Source organism: Heliconius melpomene, chromosome 12, assembly GCF_056956725.1.
Source record: "Heliconius melpomene rosina isolate 202511_hmr_F chromosome 12, ASM5695672v1, whole genome shotgun sequence".
NCBI lineage: Eukaryota > Metazoa > Arthropoda > Insecta > Lepidoptera > Nymphalidae > Heliconius > Heliconius melpomene.
The window spans coordinates 1,187,335-1,206,477 of NC_140400.1; the positions used below are offsets into that span (position 1 = coordinate 1,187,335).

Here is a 19,143-nt window from a genome sequence, read left to right on the forward strand (position 1 = left end):
GCTCAAAACGCAGTGTCTCGAAAACGAAATGGTGCTTGGTAAATAGAGTGTCTTAACATTAGACCTACCCTACAGCGTTAAACTACAAAAAAAAACAATCTAAAGTTGTATACAATATAAATAAATATAAATAAAATTAGAGAACACTTGTTAGGAAAAAAAGGCTCGACCAAAAAAGCGGTTACCGTTACACGGCGGGCGTCGAAAGTAAAATTTAAATTGAATCAGTATTCGCAACCGAAGCTGATTAATGATGATCACGACTACACTGGTGTACCCCCCCGCCCCCTCCTCCTCCTTTTTGTAAGACCATTTAAAAAATACTTAAAGCTAACTTAATTAAGTAATAATGACTTTAAATATAGTAACTGTGAATATTAATACTATTCTATTATATTTTTTTGACTTTTGCTTAGAGAGAATTTTATCTTTTTCTATATTTTTGGTGGAGATGCTGATTACTTATATAAGCTAATTTATATACATATCAACATTATATGACATATAGATATTATGACATTCAATTCCATCATAAGGAATTTTGGAAGATAACGAAGAAATATGGATAACCATATTTCTTCGTTTTCTTAAATATCTGAAATATCTTAATAATTAATTTTCTAAAAAAAGGTGGTTTAGTATAAACTAAACCACCTTTTTTTAGAAAATTAAAAAAAGGTGGTTTAGTATAAACTAAACCACCTTTTTTTAGAAAATTAATGAATACTGGTGAAATTAATATAATTTAAAACGATATTATGAAATAGCAGAAGAAAAACAATCAAAGAACAGTCAGATTTTTTTAGACACATCCATCTACAGATTTCTACACACAAGTCGATTAGTAAGTTCATCTGAATACCATATATGGTAAGGAAAGATCTCCTTTTTTATAGATCATAATAAGGATAGATCATTACCTCATAATGTATGAGGTATACGAGCTTGTATTTTTATAAAAAAACTGGTATAAGTAGGCAGTGATACAAGCGTAAATGTGTTCAAGTCTAGACTGCAGTGATAAAGTTTTAACGGCAGGAGATTTAGAAATACTGAGTATCTTGTGATATTAGTTTTTATATTCCGAGTAGTATCTCGTGAAATGAGTTGTTTTTTTAAATAAAATGGATGGGAATAAAAAATTTTGATTTTCCCTTTTACATTCGGCTTAACCCCCAAGGACAAATGGGAATAAATGAAAATTGTGCATATAGAAGAGTAGGCAGACGAAGCCTGGGAACCTAGTGTACAACAATCCGTTCCCCATTAAAACACTTCCGTTTGCCACTATCAACCGAATCCTAGAGGTATTGCATGTTGAGTGGCCGAACTTAACGATGCGTTTTGCCTCGTTATCAGAGGGAGGAAATTAAAATATTTAATCGTTCGTTTCCTCCACACCTGGCCATATATACTCGTATGTACGATACATTCAAGCATTTTAAGTGCGGATGGTAGCTCGAACGGTTTTCTACGAGACAAACGAGTGTTACGGGTCACCTGATGTTAAATCCAACACATTTTTTTTCAATTCGTCACAAAAGTTTCATAGATTAGGGCTTAGGATTTTCTTTACAGTATAAATAAATATTATATTAACTATCAAATATTCAGGAAATAATATTTTATATTATTCCTTTATACACAAATTGCGTAAACTTGATTTAAACAAGATGTATGCAGCGGCCAATGACCACAGAATGGTCTTATTATTCCAATTTTGGTATGTCGCCGTAATACTTCGTGGGTGTTAATTACCTTTTTTTTGGGTTCCCTACCGAAGATGCTGTTTGATATGTTTGAGGAGTAAAAGATTAAGTAGTAAGAATGTTTTATAAATTTATATATTTTTAATTTTGTCATTGAGGCTGTCATGACGCAATGGATCAGAGCATCTGACTGTAAAAGCTACATTTGTGGGTTGGAATTCCTTTCGAGGAAATTAATTATTTTCATTTCCAAGAGGAAGCACGGCGTTGTGTTCCACCATTCAATACGGCGACGAATGAAGAATTTATCTCAACTGGGTTCCCTCTGCCTACCCTGCTATACACGTGATACAGAGTGATGCAAATAAGCCACGACGACCTCACGTGTGAAATGCTTGAAGTTAAAAAATACGATAAAAATGGCTTTTGAATGTTACTAAGTGACTATGAAATATAGAAGAATATATGAAATATACCGTTCAATATTAGGTTCTATGCAACGATGTTAGTTAACGTAATCGCATGTAAAAAACACCGTTAGTTAGTAAAGCTTTAAGTCGTAAGCATTAGCATTTTGATGAGGTGCATCGATGTGAAATATCTTTTGTAGGATATCGCTAGAAAAATATATTTTGGAATATATGAATCTGATAAAAAGAAATTATAGAATAGAGAATTACAGAATATATTTTAATTCTACAATTAAAAAAGAAAAATACTTTTCTAAAAACTTATAAAAATTTTAACGTAGCGGGATTTGAACATTTCAATTGTCTTTAAGTTTAGGCAGTGCTTTAACACTAGGTTCCCAGGTTCCCTCTGCGTAATCTGCTAAATACATAGAAAAAAGTTACATACGTTAAAATATCTATCAAAGCATTCAGGCATTTTTTTTTCTTTAAAGAAAAATGCTATTCTGATATCTCATTTTGCCCAAAAAATATGCTATATATGTATATTTTTTTTTAAATTGAACTCGCTACTGCCGTCACAAAAAACTCTTCACTATTGCACCAACAGCGCCGAAGGTGCGTAAAGATGAATGAAAATATATTTAAAATAGCGTGCCAATAATAATTTTGTCGTTTTGCTAATTCCTACTGAACACACACGTCATGTTTATTTACATAACTCGTTCTAAATGGTTATAAAACCGGCTTCAAACATGCCTAGACTTTTTTTTAAACGATTTAAAAATATTCTAACTGGTAGAGTGAGTAAGAAAGTGAGTATATTTCTTATGTTATAATGACTTCATTTGAAGTCACTTTTTTAGCTTATCTTTAGGTATAGATATATACTTTGGTTTTTTTAACATCACACTGACCCACAATTAGCAGGGTAGGTAGGGCGAACATAGTGTACTACGCCTATCTTATTAAAACATTTCCGTTTCCGGAACCAGAGAAACTAACAAAAAATAAAAATATATATATTTTTATTTCCTTAACTGAGAATCGAACCCACATTTGTCCCTTTTACAGTTGCACCGACAGACAGGCCTCCTTCATAAAAGCTAGTGTATCACAATATCCTTATTATATACGTAAAAACACATCGACTGGACGACAATAGTTGAGGGATCAATCAACTATCAACTGGAGGAAAACTATTCTTAAAAGTTTCCACGATACTTAATAAAAATATATATTATTCACTAAAAATAAATTTGATGCTAACAACTTTACCCTACTTTTTCATTTAACTAATGTACATTATATACTCATAGTATCATGCTTAAATTGACTTTTTGTACCACTTGTTAACTATCTGACAGTTTTAGACCAAAGCAATTATCAACATCATATAGTATTTGCAGTAATATAAGCACCTATAAGCTTAAGCTTTCTTTTATAGATTCTTTTATGGTTGCGGATTCGATTTTCGCTCATATTGGCAGAATTCTATCGATTTTTAACACATTTTTAAGTTTGACCAGTAATCCGCGAAATCTTGAGGCATTGCGTGTTGAATGGCGGAGCTTAACGCCACTCAATACGCTTGCCTCGTCACCGGCACGAAGAAAATTAATATATGAAATATTTCATTTCCTCGAGTGGGAATCGAACTGAAAACCGTCACCTCGGTACCTCGACTATTCTCCACATTTTACCCAATTTTAGAGACATTGCGTGGTGAGTGGCACTACCTTTGGTAATTTGTTCTCCACTTTCCACTTCAACTCCCAAAATTGTTTGATAGAATTGCTGCGCTGAGTCTATGAAACTAATTCATTGATCCAAATCAGAGTCAAACCCACAACTATCACGTTATAGTGTAATATCAAACAATAGTCTGTATGTATCTTATTATGTTTATTTCATTCAAGTTCTTAAGCAAAATTTACATCTTTTCCTTTGTTTTCTTTTACTCTTTTAGCTCGGAACTGTCAGCTTACCAGTTTTAAAGAGCAACGCACCTGACCTTCGATGTGGTTTGGTTGTCCTTTACTTATAACTTGATGACAAAAAATAATTTATTTATTTTTAGACATCTTATAAAATAAAATATAATATAAATAATATAAAAACTAAACACTTCTTTATCACTCTCAAAGCTTTCATTTTTCATAAGAGATTCTTATTAACAATTATAAGAGGCGTTCGTTAGTTAATATAGCGTCGTAACTCATGTCGGTAAGCACATACGTATTTTTTCTAATACAGTCATTAAGGGCAAACCGAATGAGGTCAATATATTAGAGAATATTTGTAATAAGCTTTTGTCGACAGCTTGGTTTTCGTTGAGTTATTTTTTTTACTTTTTTCTTACCTTCACGCTGTAATGCCCCATTAGGCAAAGGGAACCTGGGAAGATTGTATAGACACTCCGTTCCTATAAAGACATTTCCCATCTCATCCCAGAATTCGGCGGAAAGTGAAGTAGTGTCTTAACAACAAGCTTCCTTCTACTAAGCGAGAAAAACATGAAGCAAAAAAAACCACATGGTTTATTAACCACTTCAAGGTCTTAATTATTTTCATTTCATCGCTTATACTTCCATATGCTTATCCACCTCTTAAGTGTTACAACTCCCGACGGATAACGGGGAAAGGAGTATCTTAACACTTAATTATCTCTGCTTAATAAATATCTGTATCTAACATATCTTTATGTTATATTATTTTGTTTGCGGAAAGTTCCCCACGTTCCCCATGGAATTATATTAATAGGATTGGATTATCTTAATGTTAGGTTCCCAGGTTCTCTCTGCCTACCCTGCTGTGCAGGATACGGCGTGAACCTAAGCAGATATTTTCTTATTGTATTATAAGTCGGATAAGGCAAAAATTAAAACATATAAAAAATATAAAAGCTTTAAATCAATTCACAGAACCAAATCAAAAGTTACAAACAAACTTCATTATCCTCTTCTTCTTTTTATGGATTACATTTTTAACATTTTGCAGATACGCTGTTTACAAAAGTAAATGATTATTTGTTATTGAATTTTTCATTATCTTTTCGAACGTGAATGAAACAAAACAACGATTTTGTATGACCTAAATAAACCTTTAAAGGAAATTTATATTTTATTTCTCTGGTTATCCCGCTAGGGATACATATATACTAAATTAAGTTAAGGTTATTTTATCAAATTTGCCGATAGAGGTTTGACAGCCGTGGGTTCGATTCCCATTTAAGGGGATGAGGCTATTTATTTATTTATATGCTTTGATAAAACAAAGCGCAGCTTGTAGACAACATATTCATTTAGCATATTTAAAAATGCTGCTTAAAAAGTGTATTTACCTAAGAATTATAAAATTAATAATATGGAGGCCGTCATAGCGGGCGGTAAAATTGGGCGGAAAAAGGGGAACGTAGTGTCTTACCACTGGTCCCTATATTACTGCTTTACGAAAAGAAGAGTGACGCTGTTTTTTTTTTAATTTGTAAAATACAAGAATGTTATTATAAATAAAAGATTAAGTCTGATAGAACGACGACGACGACGATTTAGAATATTAGAAACGCTTTCGACGCGTAACCTTAATAACAAACATTACCTATATGTATACCGATATCTTAGACAACATACAGTTCTCTACAAATAGATTATTTAGAAAATTGTAATTAAAATATTCAATTTTGAGGCCAGTACTGGCACAGGGGTGCAAAGTGTGCCTGTAATCACGACTGGTTGTAGGTTTGATCCTATTTATTTTAATTTATATTTTCATTTTTCGGCTCTCGTGCCGAAGCACACCGTGGCGTTGAGCTCCGCCATCCAACACGCAATGACTCGAGAGAAAAGAATTCGGCGAATAGTGGTATATGGAGTGTCTTAGCACTAGGTTCCTTCTGCCTACCATGCTGCGGAGGATTGCGGCTTATTATTGCTTATTTTCAATAGTTATGACGAGGCCATCATGGCACAACGGAACAATATCTCACTGTTAACGTTATGATTGCGACTTCGATCATCGCATAGGGGATTTTTTGTGCTTCATTTCTGCCAAAGACAATGTGCGTTAAGTTCCGCAACTAAGCACGCAATATTTCGTAAATAAAAAAAAAAGGGAAACGGAGTGTTTTAACACTAGTTGCCTCTGTCAAACGTTTACGCGGGATACAGCGTGAAGCAAAAAACATCACTCCTTACCTCCAAACACGTAAAATCTCCAATATCATATCTCATTTACAAGTTTCGATGCATTTTTAATACCGTACAAAATGCTCACGTACCCCGTAATGTCTTTGACCACAACAGAAAAAAACTCACGCAGACGGCCTAGGATGTAAATTAGCTAGTTTTTTTATTACCGCGGTAATCAATTCTTAAGATCGGTCAGCATGCACGGTCGGTTGCCGCAGTGTCTACAATTCTACTTATTTTTAAAGATAAAACATGTAAAATAAGATAAAACGAACGTTATTTTTTTAATACTTTTTTTTAGCTTAACACTACAGTGTTAGCAACGTGTTCCTTCTGTTCACAGAGCTAACTTTAGAGCCTAGTGTTTAGACACTCCGTTTCCCACTTTCCGCCGAATTCTGGAAGGATTGCGTGGATCTATCAAGCTTACACTCTAAGCCGGCGTTATTTTTATTATAACCTAGTGTTGTTTTTTTTAATGATCTTATAAACAAAGTAAAAAATAATGAAAACCATACAATTAAGTTATTATATTAAAGCATTGTGATAAAAAATATATATTCATAATAAAGCCTAAAATAAAAAATTATGCATTTAGTATTTAAGTTTATTTATTTTTTTTTTTTGCTTTTCTGTCTGACTGTATCATACTATTACCACTAGTGAACCTAAATAAATAAGTAAAATCTAAAAATAAATAAAAATCTTAATTCATATCTAGATTTTATAAATATCTTATCTTAGATACATCTATCATATGAACATTGAAAAACATTAAAACTTTCACACTTAGCAAAAGAGCTTTAAAAAAGCTCATTTCCAAAACTTAAAAAAAACGACTTCCCCTCCAAAAAAATCATCAAAAGAAAAAAAATGGACTTACTCAACTATCCGAAAAACAAAAGCACTTCACTTCATAAAGTAACAGAGTGGACAGAGTGGGCTACCGTGAAGCGGGCGGGCGTTCACTACGGCGGCGCGGTTTCGACTGGACCCGAGCAGTTCTCGATACTAACTATTATACTATAGCAGTTTCCACCGTCTTTCACTAGTGCTTTCTGGGTTAATGAGACCTACAACTGTTAGTTTTCTATGCGTTTTCGCGATATATTCGATTTTAGCTGTGTATTTGTATGGTACATACATACAATGTGTGAAGAATTCGATTGTAACAGCACTTAATTTTTTTTCCAGGCTAGTCAGATGGAACCTAGGAACTTTCCGAAGCTTAGCGTGTTAAGTGGCGGAACTCAACGCCGCGCTTTGCCTTGTTACCAGAGCGAAGAAATTCAAATATTAAATATCTCATTCTACCGAGTGGGAATCGAACTTACAGCCATTTCGTTTGCAAACGCCACTGTTGTACCACGGCAGGAACGCACTAAGAACGGTTTCCACGGTAAATAGACTACGAGATACTTGTATTTACACCAACAAAGTCTGGTGGTAAGGAGCGGGCGAACAGAGAGGAGTCTCCTCAGCATTACCCGCTCATTTCTTTTTCGAAATTTAAACAGGATTTTATACAGATGTCGTAACTTGATCATGATTTGAAAAACAACTTTTATAATTACAATTTACTACATTTAGTGTTATTGCAAATAACCGTTTCGACATTAAAAATTTTACATAAAAAATAAAAGAATTTTTATCGATTATAATTGTAAGGACATCAAATTACTTAAGTATTTAGGTTGAATGGAACTCTCTCTTTAACAAAACAATGTAAACCAAAAGGTTAATTCAATAACCCGCATTAAATCTTCAATCACGTTGTTTTATGAGAGCAATTACAAAAGAAAGCATGTTTATCCCGCATAGAGCGAGGTAGGCAGAGAGAACTTACTATTAAGACATTCCATTCCTTAAACATTTTCTCCCTTTACTAACAAAACAAATGGAGCGTTGAGTCCTACCATTTAATATGTAATATTACAATAGTTGAGTGGAGAATAGAGAACGGAATGTCTTAGCACTAGATTCCCTCTACCAACCCTGCTATACGGGAAGCGTGAAGCTATATAAATATACACATAATTGTGTATAGCATAAAAGATAACTACCCGAGTCATAATGAAAACGAACTTTCATTATTCTAACTCACTTAATGATCGCCCAACGCTCTTCACTCTCTATTTACAACAGGGGCAGTCAAACGTGAAACAGATTTTCTTATAATATCGTATTACTAAACGACTCTATAGGCGCAGTGATGATATTTGACTGAAAACTAAATGATTCGATGATCTCTATTTCGATTCAAATTCAATCTATATTATGGGTAACTAATATTCATTACACAATTATACATGTCACTGGTAACAAGACAAAGCGCTGCGTGGAGTTTCGCTATTCTATGTCTCGAAAATTCGGCGGAAAGTGGGAGAATGAACTTAATAATGTGTAATAGTTCCCTGTTCTGCTTACCTTACTAAACGCGGGATATAGCGTGAAGCTGTGGTTGTTGACATAAGGCTCGGCGTTATGTTACGCTCAATAACACTTACTTAACGGTGTCGTAGCTAAACCATTAAAATTAAACCTATTGCCAAAATAATTAATAAAATAAATAAATGCCGAGTAGCGTAATCATGATACGTATCAAAATAAAGGGTCAGTGTTAAACGCTGTCTCTTGATTTTGATACATATCATAATTAAATAAATAAATTTTAGCAAGCCGTCCTTTGAGCCTCCATGGCGCAGGCCTATGTGTTCCAAGTGAAGTTAGCGATACGCTTTATTTAAACTTAATACAGTAGAAAGTGAAATATTTAACAATACTTTCATGGTAGTATGGTATGAGATCATCTCGTGGCGTCATTAGGTTCCCTCAGCCTACCTTGTGATACCAGATAAAATTATTAAAAATATTATTTTAATTTAAATATTATTTTCATCTAACTTGTCTACTTATATTTTATATGCCTGCCTGCTATGTGTGTTATATAGCTTCACGCTATATCCCGCACCTAGAAAGGTAGGTAGAGAGAATTGAACCCACGACAGTCGCGTTTACAGTCACATCATTGACCGAGCAACGAGAGCCTCAAATTATGTTTTTAATTTTCTAATACTCTGGAACTAAAGCTTCGCTTTTAATTATTAATAACTATTTCTTATAAAACTCTAATACAGAAATAAATCATGATGTTTATTTAATGCGGTGTGACGGCTTCCATTTCCTCTGTAAACTTGACTTTCCCTTCAATGAGCACTAGATGAACTGGAAAATAAATCATTAGTGCACTTGATATCTATCTATCTTTGAAAGCTTGATAAGTATCGTGTATGACGATAACGATTCATCAATCAAGTTTGAAGACAAACCGCGGTGTTTAATTCCGCCACTCAACAGACAATGTCTCGTTAATAAGGCAAAAACTGTGAAAAAAGTGTTTAAGCACTATGTTCAGTCTGCCTAGGTAGGCTAGGTAGTGTAGGTAGACGGCAACTTACGGGACGATCGACGGGAACTTAGTGTTAATAATACACTCCGTTCACATTACGACACTTCCATTCCTCATTCTCTGTCAAATCTTGGAGGCATCCTACATTCTTACGTTGTCATAATACCTATACCTTGTATAATATTACTTGACCAATAGGTGGATGCCGGTGTACATCTGCTTATCTACCTACTGAAAATATAAATAGCTATTTTTAACAATTTTAAATGGTTATTCTACACTTAAATTGCACAGTTCTGAAAAGTATATGAATACCTTTTTTCACTTCCACGCTTTTTCCCACACAGACAAGTTAAGACACTCCGTTCTCCGCTTGTTTTTGTTTATAATTTCTTCCGTTTAAAAATAGTCATTTAACTATCTAAAAATAGTCATTTAAATATATTTTAATAAGTACTTGAAAAGATTAGTTGCACAGATTTAAAATTACGGTACCTGCCAAAAAATCCTTGCTGTATAAAACAATTGCAAAATCCTTATTGAAACTACGAAAATGCGGGTTGCATTAGGGTTTAATGAATTTTCACATTATCTTAAGTGCTTTGCCAGTAGTTGGGAATCGTTGGTTCTGGCGCACGCGCCAGAACCAACGAATGCGCTAGAACCACGGGAGTGTGCCAGACCCCGCGCGTCGACTTGGCGATGCGTCGAAACTAAAAAAAAAAAAAAAAAAAAAAAAAAAAAAAAAAAAAAAAAAAAGGTTTAGCCCCCCATTTGAATCGATTGCGCCGGGTCCCAGAGCCGTAGCTCTAACCGTTCCAAAGATAGCTTTTCGATTAATTAAATGCCACTAGACGCGTCTCTTATCAGTCACCCTCATCAAGCTCGGGCCCGGCCTTATCGCTCGCTTCCCCGAATTGCTAACAACGAACCTACGTCACAGTGCAGTGTTGCTGTCTCTTTCTTGCATTACTTATCACCCAACGACACCACAGTGCCCGTCTCTTTGTCGCTATGTTGCCTAACAATTTGTTTATTAAAAACTTCTCATTTAATATGTAATTTCTATCATTTTAATTTAATAAAAATTGTATTTTTTACTATATAATGTTTCAAATAATGGTGCGCCGATGTAACAATATTTTGTTTATTAAAACTTCTCATTTAATATATATATTTTTATGAAATCTAACAATAAGAAATCGAAATGAGAGTATAAAAATGTAAAGAAATGTTCAACCTAACCTAACCTAAATCGCTTTCTACAAATGATTTTCTTATTACAATCTTTGTGAATTTATTTAGTCTGAATACTTCCATTGTATTTTTTACTATATAATGTTTCAAATAATGGTGCGCCGATGTAACAATATTTTGTTTATTAAAACTTCTCATTTAATATATATATTTTTATGAAATCTAACAATAAGAAATCGAAATGAGAGTATAAAAATGTAAAGAAATGTTCAACCTAACCTAACCTAAATCGCTTTCTACAAATGATTTTCTTATTACAATCTTTGTGAATTTATTTAGTCTGAATACTTCCATTGTATTTTTTACTATATAATGTTTCAAATAATGGTGCGCCGATGTAACAATATTTTGTTTATTAAAACTTCTCATTTAATATATATATTTTTATGAAATCTAACAATAAGAAATCGAAATGAGAGTATAAAAATGTAAAGAAATGTTCAACCTAACCTAACCTAAATCGCTTTCTACAAATGATTTTCTTATTACAATCTTTGTGAATTTATTTAGTCTGAATACTTCCATTGTATTTTTTACTATATAATGTTTCAAATAATGGTGCGCCGATGTAACAATATTTTGTTTATTAAAACTTCTCATTTAATATATATATTTTTATGAAATCTAACAATAAGAAATCGAAATGAGAGTATAAAAATGTAAAGAAATGTTCAACCTAACCTAACCTAAATCGCTTTCTACAAATGATTTTCTTATTACAATCTTTGTGAATTTATTTAGTCTGAATACTTCCATTGTATTTTTTACTATATAATGTTTCAAATAATGGTGCGCCGATGTAACAATATTTTGTTTATTAAAACTTCTCATTTAATATATATATTTTTATGAAATCTAACAATAAGAAATCGAAATGAGAGTATAAAAATGTAAAGAAATGTTCAACCTAACCTAACCTAAATCGCTTTCTACAAATGATTTTCTTATTACAATCTTTGTGAATTTATTTAGTCTGAATACTTCCATTGTATTTTTTACTATATAATGTTTCAAATAATGGTGCGCCGATGTAACAATATTTTGTTTATTAAAACTTCTCATTTAATATATATATTTTTATGAAATCTAACAATAAGAAATCGAAATGAGAGTATAAAAATGTAAAGAAATGTTCAACCTAACCTAACCTAAATCGCTTTCTACAAATGATTTTCTTATTACAATCTTTGTGAATTTATTTAGTCTGAATACTTCCATTGTATTTTTTACTATATAATGTTTCAAATAATGGTGCGCCGATGTAACAATATTTTGTTTATTAAAACTTCTCATTTAATATATATATTTTTATGAAATCTAACAATAAGAAATCGAAATGAGAGTATAAAAATGTAAAGAAATGTTCAACCTAACCTAACCTAAATCGCTTTCTACAAATGATTTTCTTATTACAATCTTTGTGAATTTATTTAGTCTGAATACTTCCATTGTATTTTTTACTATATAATGTTTCAAATAATGGTGCGCCGATGTAACAATATTTTGTTTATTAAAACTTCTCATTTAATATATATATTTTTATGAAATCTAACAATAAGAAATCGAAATGAGAGTATAAAAATGTAAAGAAATGTTCAACCTAACCTAACCTAAGAATAAAAATCTTTTGTTTATTAAAAACTTCTCATTTAATATATATATTTTCGATTTATTTTTTAGTTGTTATTGTGGGATTTTAGACATGCTCAAACTTGTAACAGATTTGCTATTACTAACGCCATTGTTTCTTTATTAGTCATAAGTGATAAGCATACAGTTTGAATATTATCGTTATCACTTCCGGTATTTTAATAGGTTTGTTCCGCTACATTGTGCAAGTTAGTATAAAACGACTGTGTATCTTTTTTGGATTCATCACTAAGTTGTTCAGTGTCTTCTTGTTAAGAACTATTGTGCGAGTGTTGTCTAGTAAGTGCTAACCACATGGAAACCATTATGGATGTGAGTATTACTTTTTATTCATGTTATTTTGTATTTTACTGTGATTTTTTACAACTTATGTTTTTTACCATTCTCTAACGTTTTTTAGATAGCGTAGAAATTTATTTTATTTTATACTTATTTTCCTTTGTATTCATTGTTGTAGTTTACATGCTGCTTGGGTAGGAATAAGGCAGAATATAAGGAAAACCCGCATAAACAGTATTACTTCCCGGCGACATTTACGTCTATACCACACAAAAGCTGTCAAATGCATAGAACATATAAAATGGAGAATGTTGTTTTATAAGAAGACCTACTGTTAATTAAGAACTAAAATCTGCACTTATGTTTCTGTGCTTGTCTATTTGTATTAAATAATCAAACTCAGCATAAACAATGCAATTTATTGTATTCATTGTTGTAGCTTACGTGCTGCGTGGGTGGGAATAAGACAGAATATGAAGAAAACACATATAAACAGTATTACTTCTCAACATCTGACGATGAACGTACCTCACCATACCCTATCAAGAAACGAGAGAGATCAAAGAGCAGTGACTCTCTAAACGAGTTCTTTCAAGAACCTCCTTCGAAGATAAAAAAGACAAAACTACGTTCTTCATCGGTGGGGCGAGCGACGGACGATGGTACCTCATATATTACTACCAACGAAGATGATGGATCCAATGCAACACATCTCATAAAAATTGAGATATTTGAACTGAAAAAACTGGTTGATGTACCACCGGAGGAGCACTGGAAACATGCAGATGTGAGAGTCAAATATTATAACAAGAAGAATAACAAAAATAACCACCACCAACTTACACGAAAGTTGGTACATAGTATCGCCAAAGAAATTTCTAGTGCACCAAACCTAAAAAAATATCACTTTAAACAAAAAGACTAAATAAATTATTTTACTAAAATTTTACTTTGTTTTATTTTCATTTGAAAGGCATTTTAATAAAACCAAATAATATTTTTTACATTAGCATTTATTACATAATAAATAATGTTTCATACATATTTTTTTTAAGGTAAAACTAAATATGTACATATAAAAAAAATACATAACATTTTATAATATATTTTCTTAACTAATACAATAAAAATGACATCTTAATACTATTTTAACTTATAATGACCCCAAGCTAATGTATCTATAGAGTTATGCAAAATATGTCGCTTGGTGTCGTTGTATGACAAACAAATTTTATTATTTTTTTGTGTAAATATAACATGTTTGATGCTTCTAAATCTATACATTTCAGCAAGTTGTATTTTTTTATTAAATAAACATGATTTATAGTCACTAACATTTAATTTCTTAGTTACACTTTTATTAACCCCTTTAGCTTTGGTGATAGTACGATCTTCAACACTCATTGCATACATTTTTGATCGCAATCCAACAAATTCAGTAAGAATTTTTCCGTTGTTCTCGTCTTTAAAAAATCCTAATTTCTTTTTATTTACTTGAGGAAAGTGAAATTGATTATTTGAAGGATAATCAGAAGTATCGAAATATGAATTTAAATCTTCCTTAATTTCTTTGTAAAAATCACCGCAAAATATTTGGTATATCAGACTATCAGTATCAGTATATAACAATTTTATGTTGGTAAATTTATTTTTCATGTACTGATAGTGAAAGTCATACATTAAAGTCTTGGATATCTCTAATATGCTAAAACCTAAATATATGGGCTTATTATAAAACAATTTAGTTTTGCGAAGTTGGACTGCGACCAAATTTTCAGAAAAAATGGAAAGACTGTGGAATTCAGGGCGAGCAATGAGACTCTCAACACCTTTGATTTTTCCATGATTTTCCCAATGTGTTAATAATTTCACGTTTACTCTTTTTTCGATATTTTCCATTGTCTTTCCAAATACAGAATTATTCATCAGCTTATAAAAATCTTTTTCAAAGTCGGATGTTGCTAAAGTTCGTAATTGAGTGTTTAATTCAATATATTTTTTTAACCAAGGTTTTTGCTTGAATTTTAATACTCTATGAACTTTTTGTACTCGCAAACCATATTTCTCACATTGCAAAAGGTTTCTATAATGTATAACATATTTTTTTTTGTTATATAAATTAGTAACTAATTTAGATTCTTTCGAATTACCCACACAAATATTTTCTGGACACAATGGAAAGTCGGAATGAGCATCATGTAAGCTATCGGGGTATTCTAGATCTACTTCTAAAATATATCCAATATCAGAGGTGATTGGTACATTATAATTTACATAAGGATCTTCCCATTCAAAATCAGACAAAGGCAAGTATTGAGACATAGCCCACCCATATAAATTGTTTGCATCAAGATAAATTAAATATGAAATAAGATCATTACTATCAAAAGTTTTCATGTGTGGATTATTTGCTTTTGCATAGCGATTACTGCATTGCGATATGCCTCCTCTAATACTGGATTTGACAAAAGCAATTTTGTCAAAATCTGTCAATAATTCTAGTTCAACTTTGGTATATTTTAACATAGCATCCCAACTTAGCCCTGGAGCGGTATAGTAATGAGCAGGATCTAAATCGTAAGTCTTCATGCAAACATTTCTAAAATTTTCGAAAATATCACATAAAAGTATTACATCAGTTTTTAAATAAAGATTAGAATAGTCAGCCATACTTTGACAGTGGAAATGAGACCATACTTTTTGAGCATGATTATAATCATCAACTGAAATGCTTTCACCAGTCAATGTACTAGCGAAACACTCAATTGGTGGCAAAGATGATAATTCTAATGATTTGAACGAAGTCATATGTTCATATGGATAAACACCTTTCCGCTTTAACAACTGAAAGTCTTTATCAGAGGGATATTGTTTTCTCGTTTCGCGGAACTCATCGTCATTAAGATTCTTAGTTAGTGAATCTAAACTACTCGATAAAAATTTGAAAGAGTCAATAAACCTCAAACCAACCTTTTTACCATTTACATTCAGAATTTTTGAGAAAGAAATATACTTTTCTTTATTTTGTGGAATGATTTGTACTTCACCTTCGGCAAAATTTAATGCATGTACAATAAAATGAGCATCGTAATTGCTCAGATTATGTAATATTATAGGAATAAATGAGGTGCTATGAATTTTTTTGCTACAATTCTCATGGCATACACCTATAAAAGTACCTAAATGCCAGTCGTGATCGATATATCGTTCAGCCTTTAATTCACTCTCACATATGTAACATATAGAAGCTTCTTGTATTGTTTTGTTGTCTATTTCTGATAGAGGAAGAGGACATTTTTGAAAAGAATTAGCTTTACAAATAATTTCTATATCTTTACGTAAACTTGTCAAAAATACGTTAGCACAGTTTTCGCCGGTATAAGTAACATACTTAGAAAGCTTATTATCATATGAACATTTGACATAATAACCAAAGCTGTACACATCATGTCTTTGAACGTTGGTAGTGAAAGATTTAAAAGGATCATTGGAACATGAATCGATTGGATTGAGAAAAGATTCAAAATCTGCGTAAATCACAAAGGGTACTCTCTTTTTCTTTTCATAACCTTCGAATTTTATCTTATCACTTGGTACATTTTCACCACGCCAGTTTTTTTTACTTATATCTTTATTTGGAAGATCGGTTCTGACATGTGTGCAATCATTCAATCTATGTCTATCGAGAGCTTTCTGACTGTTAAAATAAATAAGGCAGCCGTCACAAATGTAAATGGCATTATTTCGTGATGTAACCTGATGACTCACTAAACGAGATAATTTTTTTATATAGCAATAATGCCCATTACTTCCACTCGTTATGTAAAGTAAATTAATATGAATAGGTTTGAGACACTTTGTAAAATATAATGGACCAACCAGAGAGTTAGACTTACTCAAAGCATTGTATTCCAGTCCATAAACGTTAACACTCAAATTATTCAACTTTCGATTTTATGAATATCTGTTAACTTCACAGGAAAAGGGACACCATCAAAATTTAACTTATTTTCATATTTTGAATATGAAGTGACTCGATCTGAACTTTTATTTGCTGGGTACAATGCTGAGAGTAAAGCCCACTTAAAGCACTGAACGTCACTATTTTTTACATTTATTACTGCCTTTTTGTTTCGTATGTCGTGAGGCAAATCAATGTATGAAGATCCGCGAAGTGGATTAAATTTATTCACATTCATATCCAAACTAAATATTTTCTGAATAGACCAACCGCTGTCTTTCTTTTCAAACTCAGTTATTTTGTTTGCAAATATTTCATTTAAAGAATCGAGAAATTCATTTAGATTAACAGATTCGTTAATGATGACATTCGGAGTTTGAAAATCAAAAATATTTGTCAATTCTCTACATTGTTGAATAAAATTAGCTCGGAGTATAAAATTAACTTTGAAGGTTTTCAAAGCTACTATACTCTCACTAACTAAAGTAAAAAGAGTATCTTTGATGGAATTTAAAAACAAATTAAAATCCAAAAGCTCATCACTAACGGAGAGTGGAGTTATTCTGTAAGTATAAACACGTTTTCCAAATGCTTTTTCGATTAATGTTACATTAGGAAAACTATGATGAATGCGTAATGCATTATTTTTATGAATATTACTTCGGTAATGATTTGCTAAATATCTCCTTTTAACAAGTATTTTGCATACCTCACAGTTGATCATGTCACTGTTTAATGGTTGAACTGATGGTTCTGAATCCCTCGAAGTTGAAGGTTCGCTTGGACGTCTCATTTTCACAACTTTTTTATTGTTATCTTGAGCTACGCGTTTCAAGCCTCTGCCAACTTGTAAGCTGGTTAACAAAGAAAAAATAAGTTTTAAATTCAACATCTCATAAATTTAAACAGGAAAAAAAAAAGAAATAAATAAAAAAACATTAATAATCATTATTACTTACTGCTTCTCCACACTTTCACTTATGTTGAACAAAGCTTCATCAAATTGTGAATCAAAAGTCTTTGACTCAATACTGGTGAATTTATCGTTGAAAGCTTCCATAGCACATTCTGCTGATTCCACAATCTCGCAAATTTCTTCCAATTCCTTGTCAGTCCAGCAATTACTTTCAATCTCCTGTTCTTTAGTAAATAACACACTAGTAACATGATCATAGTTCGACATGTGCTTAGCACTTACTAGACAACACTCGCACAATAGTTCTTAACAAGAAGACACTGAACAACTTAGTGATGAATCCAAAAAAGATACACAGTCGTTTTATACTAACTTGCACAATGTAGCGGAACAAACCTATTAAAATACCGGAAGTGATAACGATAATATTCAAACTGTATGCTTATCACTTATGACTAATAAAGAAACAAGGTTCTTGAAAGAACTCGTTTAGAGAGTCACTGCTCTTTGATCTCTCTCGCTTCTTGATAGGGTATGGTGAGGTACGTTCATCGTCAGATGTTGAGAAGTAATACTGTTTATATGTGTTTTCTTCATATTCTGTCTTATTCCCACCCACGCAGCACGTAAGCTACAACAATGAATACAAACGAAAATAAGTATGAAATAAAATAAATTTCTATGCTATCTAAAAAACGTTAGAGAGTGGTAAAAAACATAAGTTGTAAAAAATCATAGTAAAATACAAAATAACATGAATAAAAAGTAATACTCACATCCATAATGGTTTCCATGTGGTTAGCACTTACTAGACAACACTCGCACAATAGTTCTTAACAAGAAGACACTGAACAACTTAGTGATGAATCCAAAAAAGATACACAGTCGTTTTATACTAACTTGCACAATGTAGCGGAACAAACCTATTAAAATACCGGAAGTGATAACGATAATATTCAAACTGTATGCTTATCACTTATGAGTAAATGTTACAAGTTTGAGCATGTCTAAAATTCTACAATAACAACTAAAAAATACATAAAAAATATATATTAAATGAGAAGTTTTAATAAACAAAATATTGTTACATCGGCGCACCATTATTTGAAACATTATATAGTAAAAAATACAATGGAAGTATTCAGACTAAATAAATTCACAAAGATTGTAATAAGAAAATCATTTGTAGAAAGCGATTTAGGTTAGGTTAGGTTGAACATTTCTTGGCGCTCTATGGTGCTCCCGTATGGGCGGACGCCCTGGATCGGCACAACATCACTCTGCTGCGACGTGCGCAGAGGGTGATGGCCATCCGGGCGATACGGGGGTACCGGACCATCTCCGGTGAGGTGGCGTGCGTGC

General features: G+C 32.1%; 3 protein-coding genes across 4 annotated transcripts in view; 1 reads left to right on the top strand and 2 right to left on the bottom strand.

Moving 5' to 3' along the window:
• The window catches only part of LOC146533333 (serine protease inhibitor dipetalogastin-like), a 62,187-nt gene extending 54,845 nt beyond the window's left edge, over positions 1-7,342 (bottom strand). Inside the window, exon 1 of the mRNA XM_085195051.1 lies at positions 7,193-7,342. The gene's annotated coding sequence lies outside the window, so the exon portion shown is untranslated. The remainder of the gene's footprint in view (positions 1-7,192) is intronic.
• A 2,986-nt stretch (positions 7,343-10,328) lies between these two features.
• LOC146533334 (uncharacterized) lies at positions 10,329-13,849 on the top strand. 2 transcript variants are annotated; one of them, XR_014878549.1, is made up of 2 exons: positions 10,329-12,937; positions 13,083-13,849. XR_014878549.1 is itself a non-coding variant. In XM_085194430.1 (2 exons), the coding sequence occupies exons 1-2, from the start codon at positions 12,920-12,922 to the stop codon at positions 13,827-13,829; spliced, it is 504 nt and encodes a 167-aa protein (XP_085050556.1). In that variant the 5' UTR covers positions 12,645-12,919; the 3' UTR covers positions 13,830-13,849. The 2 variants fall into 2 exon arrangements, 1 of the variants encoding a protein (XP_085050556.1); XM_085194430.1 differs by having other exon boundaries at positions 12,645-12,937; positions 13,344-13,849.
• Positions 13,850-16,845: 2,996 nt separating this feature from the next.
• On the bottom strand, positions 16,846-18,240 carry LOC146533335 (uncharacterized). The gene is made up of 2 exons (XM_085195296.1): positions 17,825-18,240; positions 16,846-17,719 (listed from the first exon to the last, which is right to left on the bottom strand). Exons 1-2 carry the CDS (start codon positions 18,046-18,048, stop codon positions 16,846-16,848), a joined length of 1,098 nt encoding a protein of 365 aa, XP_085051422.1. The 5' UTR covers positions 18,049-18,240.
• Between the last annotated feature and the right edge of the window lie 903 nt (positions 18,241-19,143).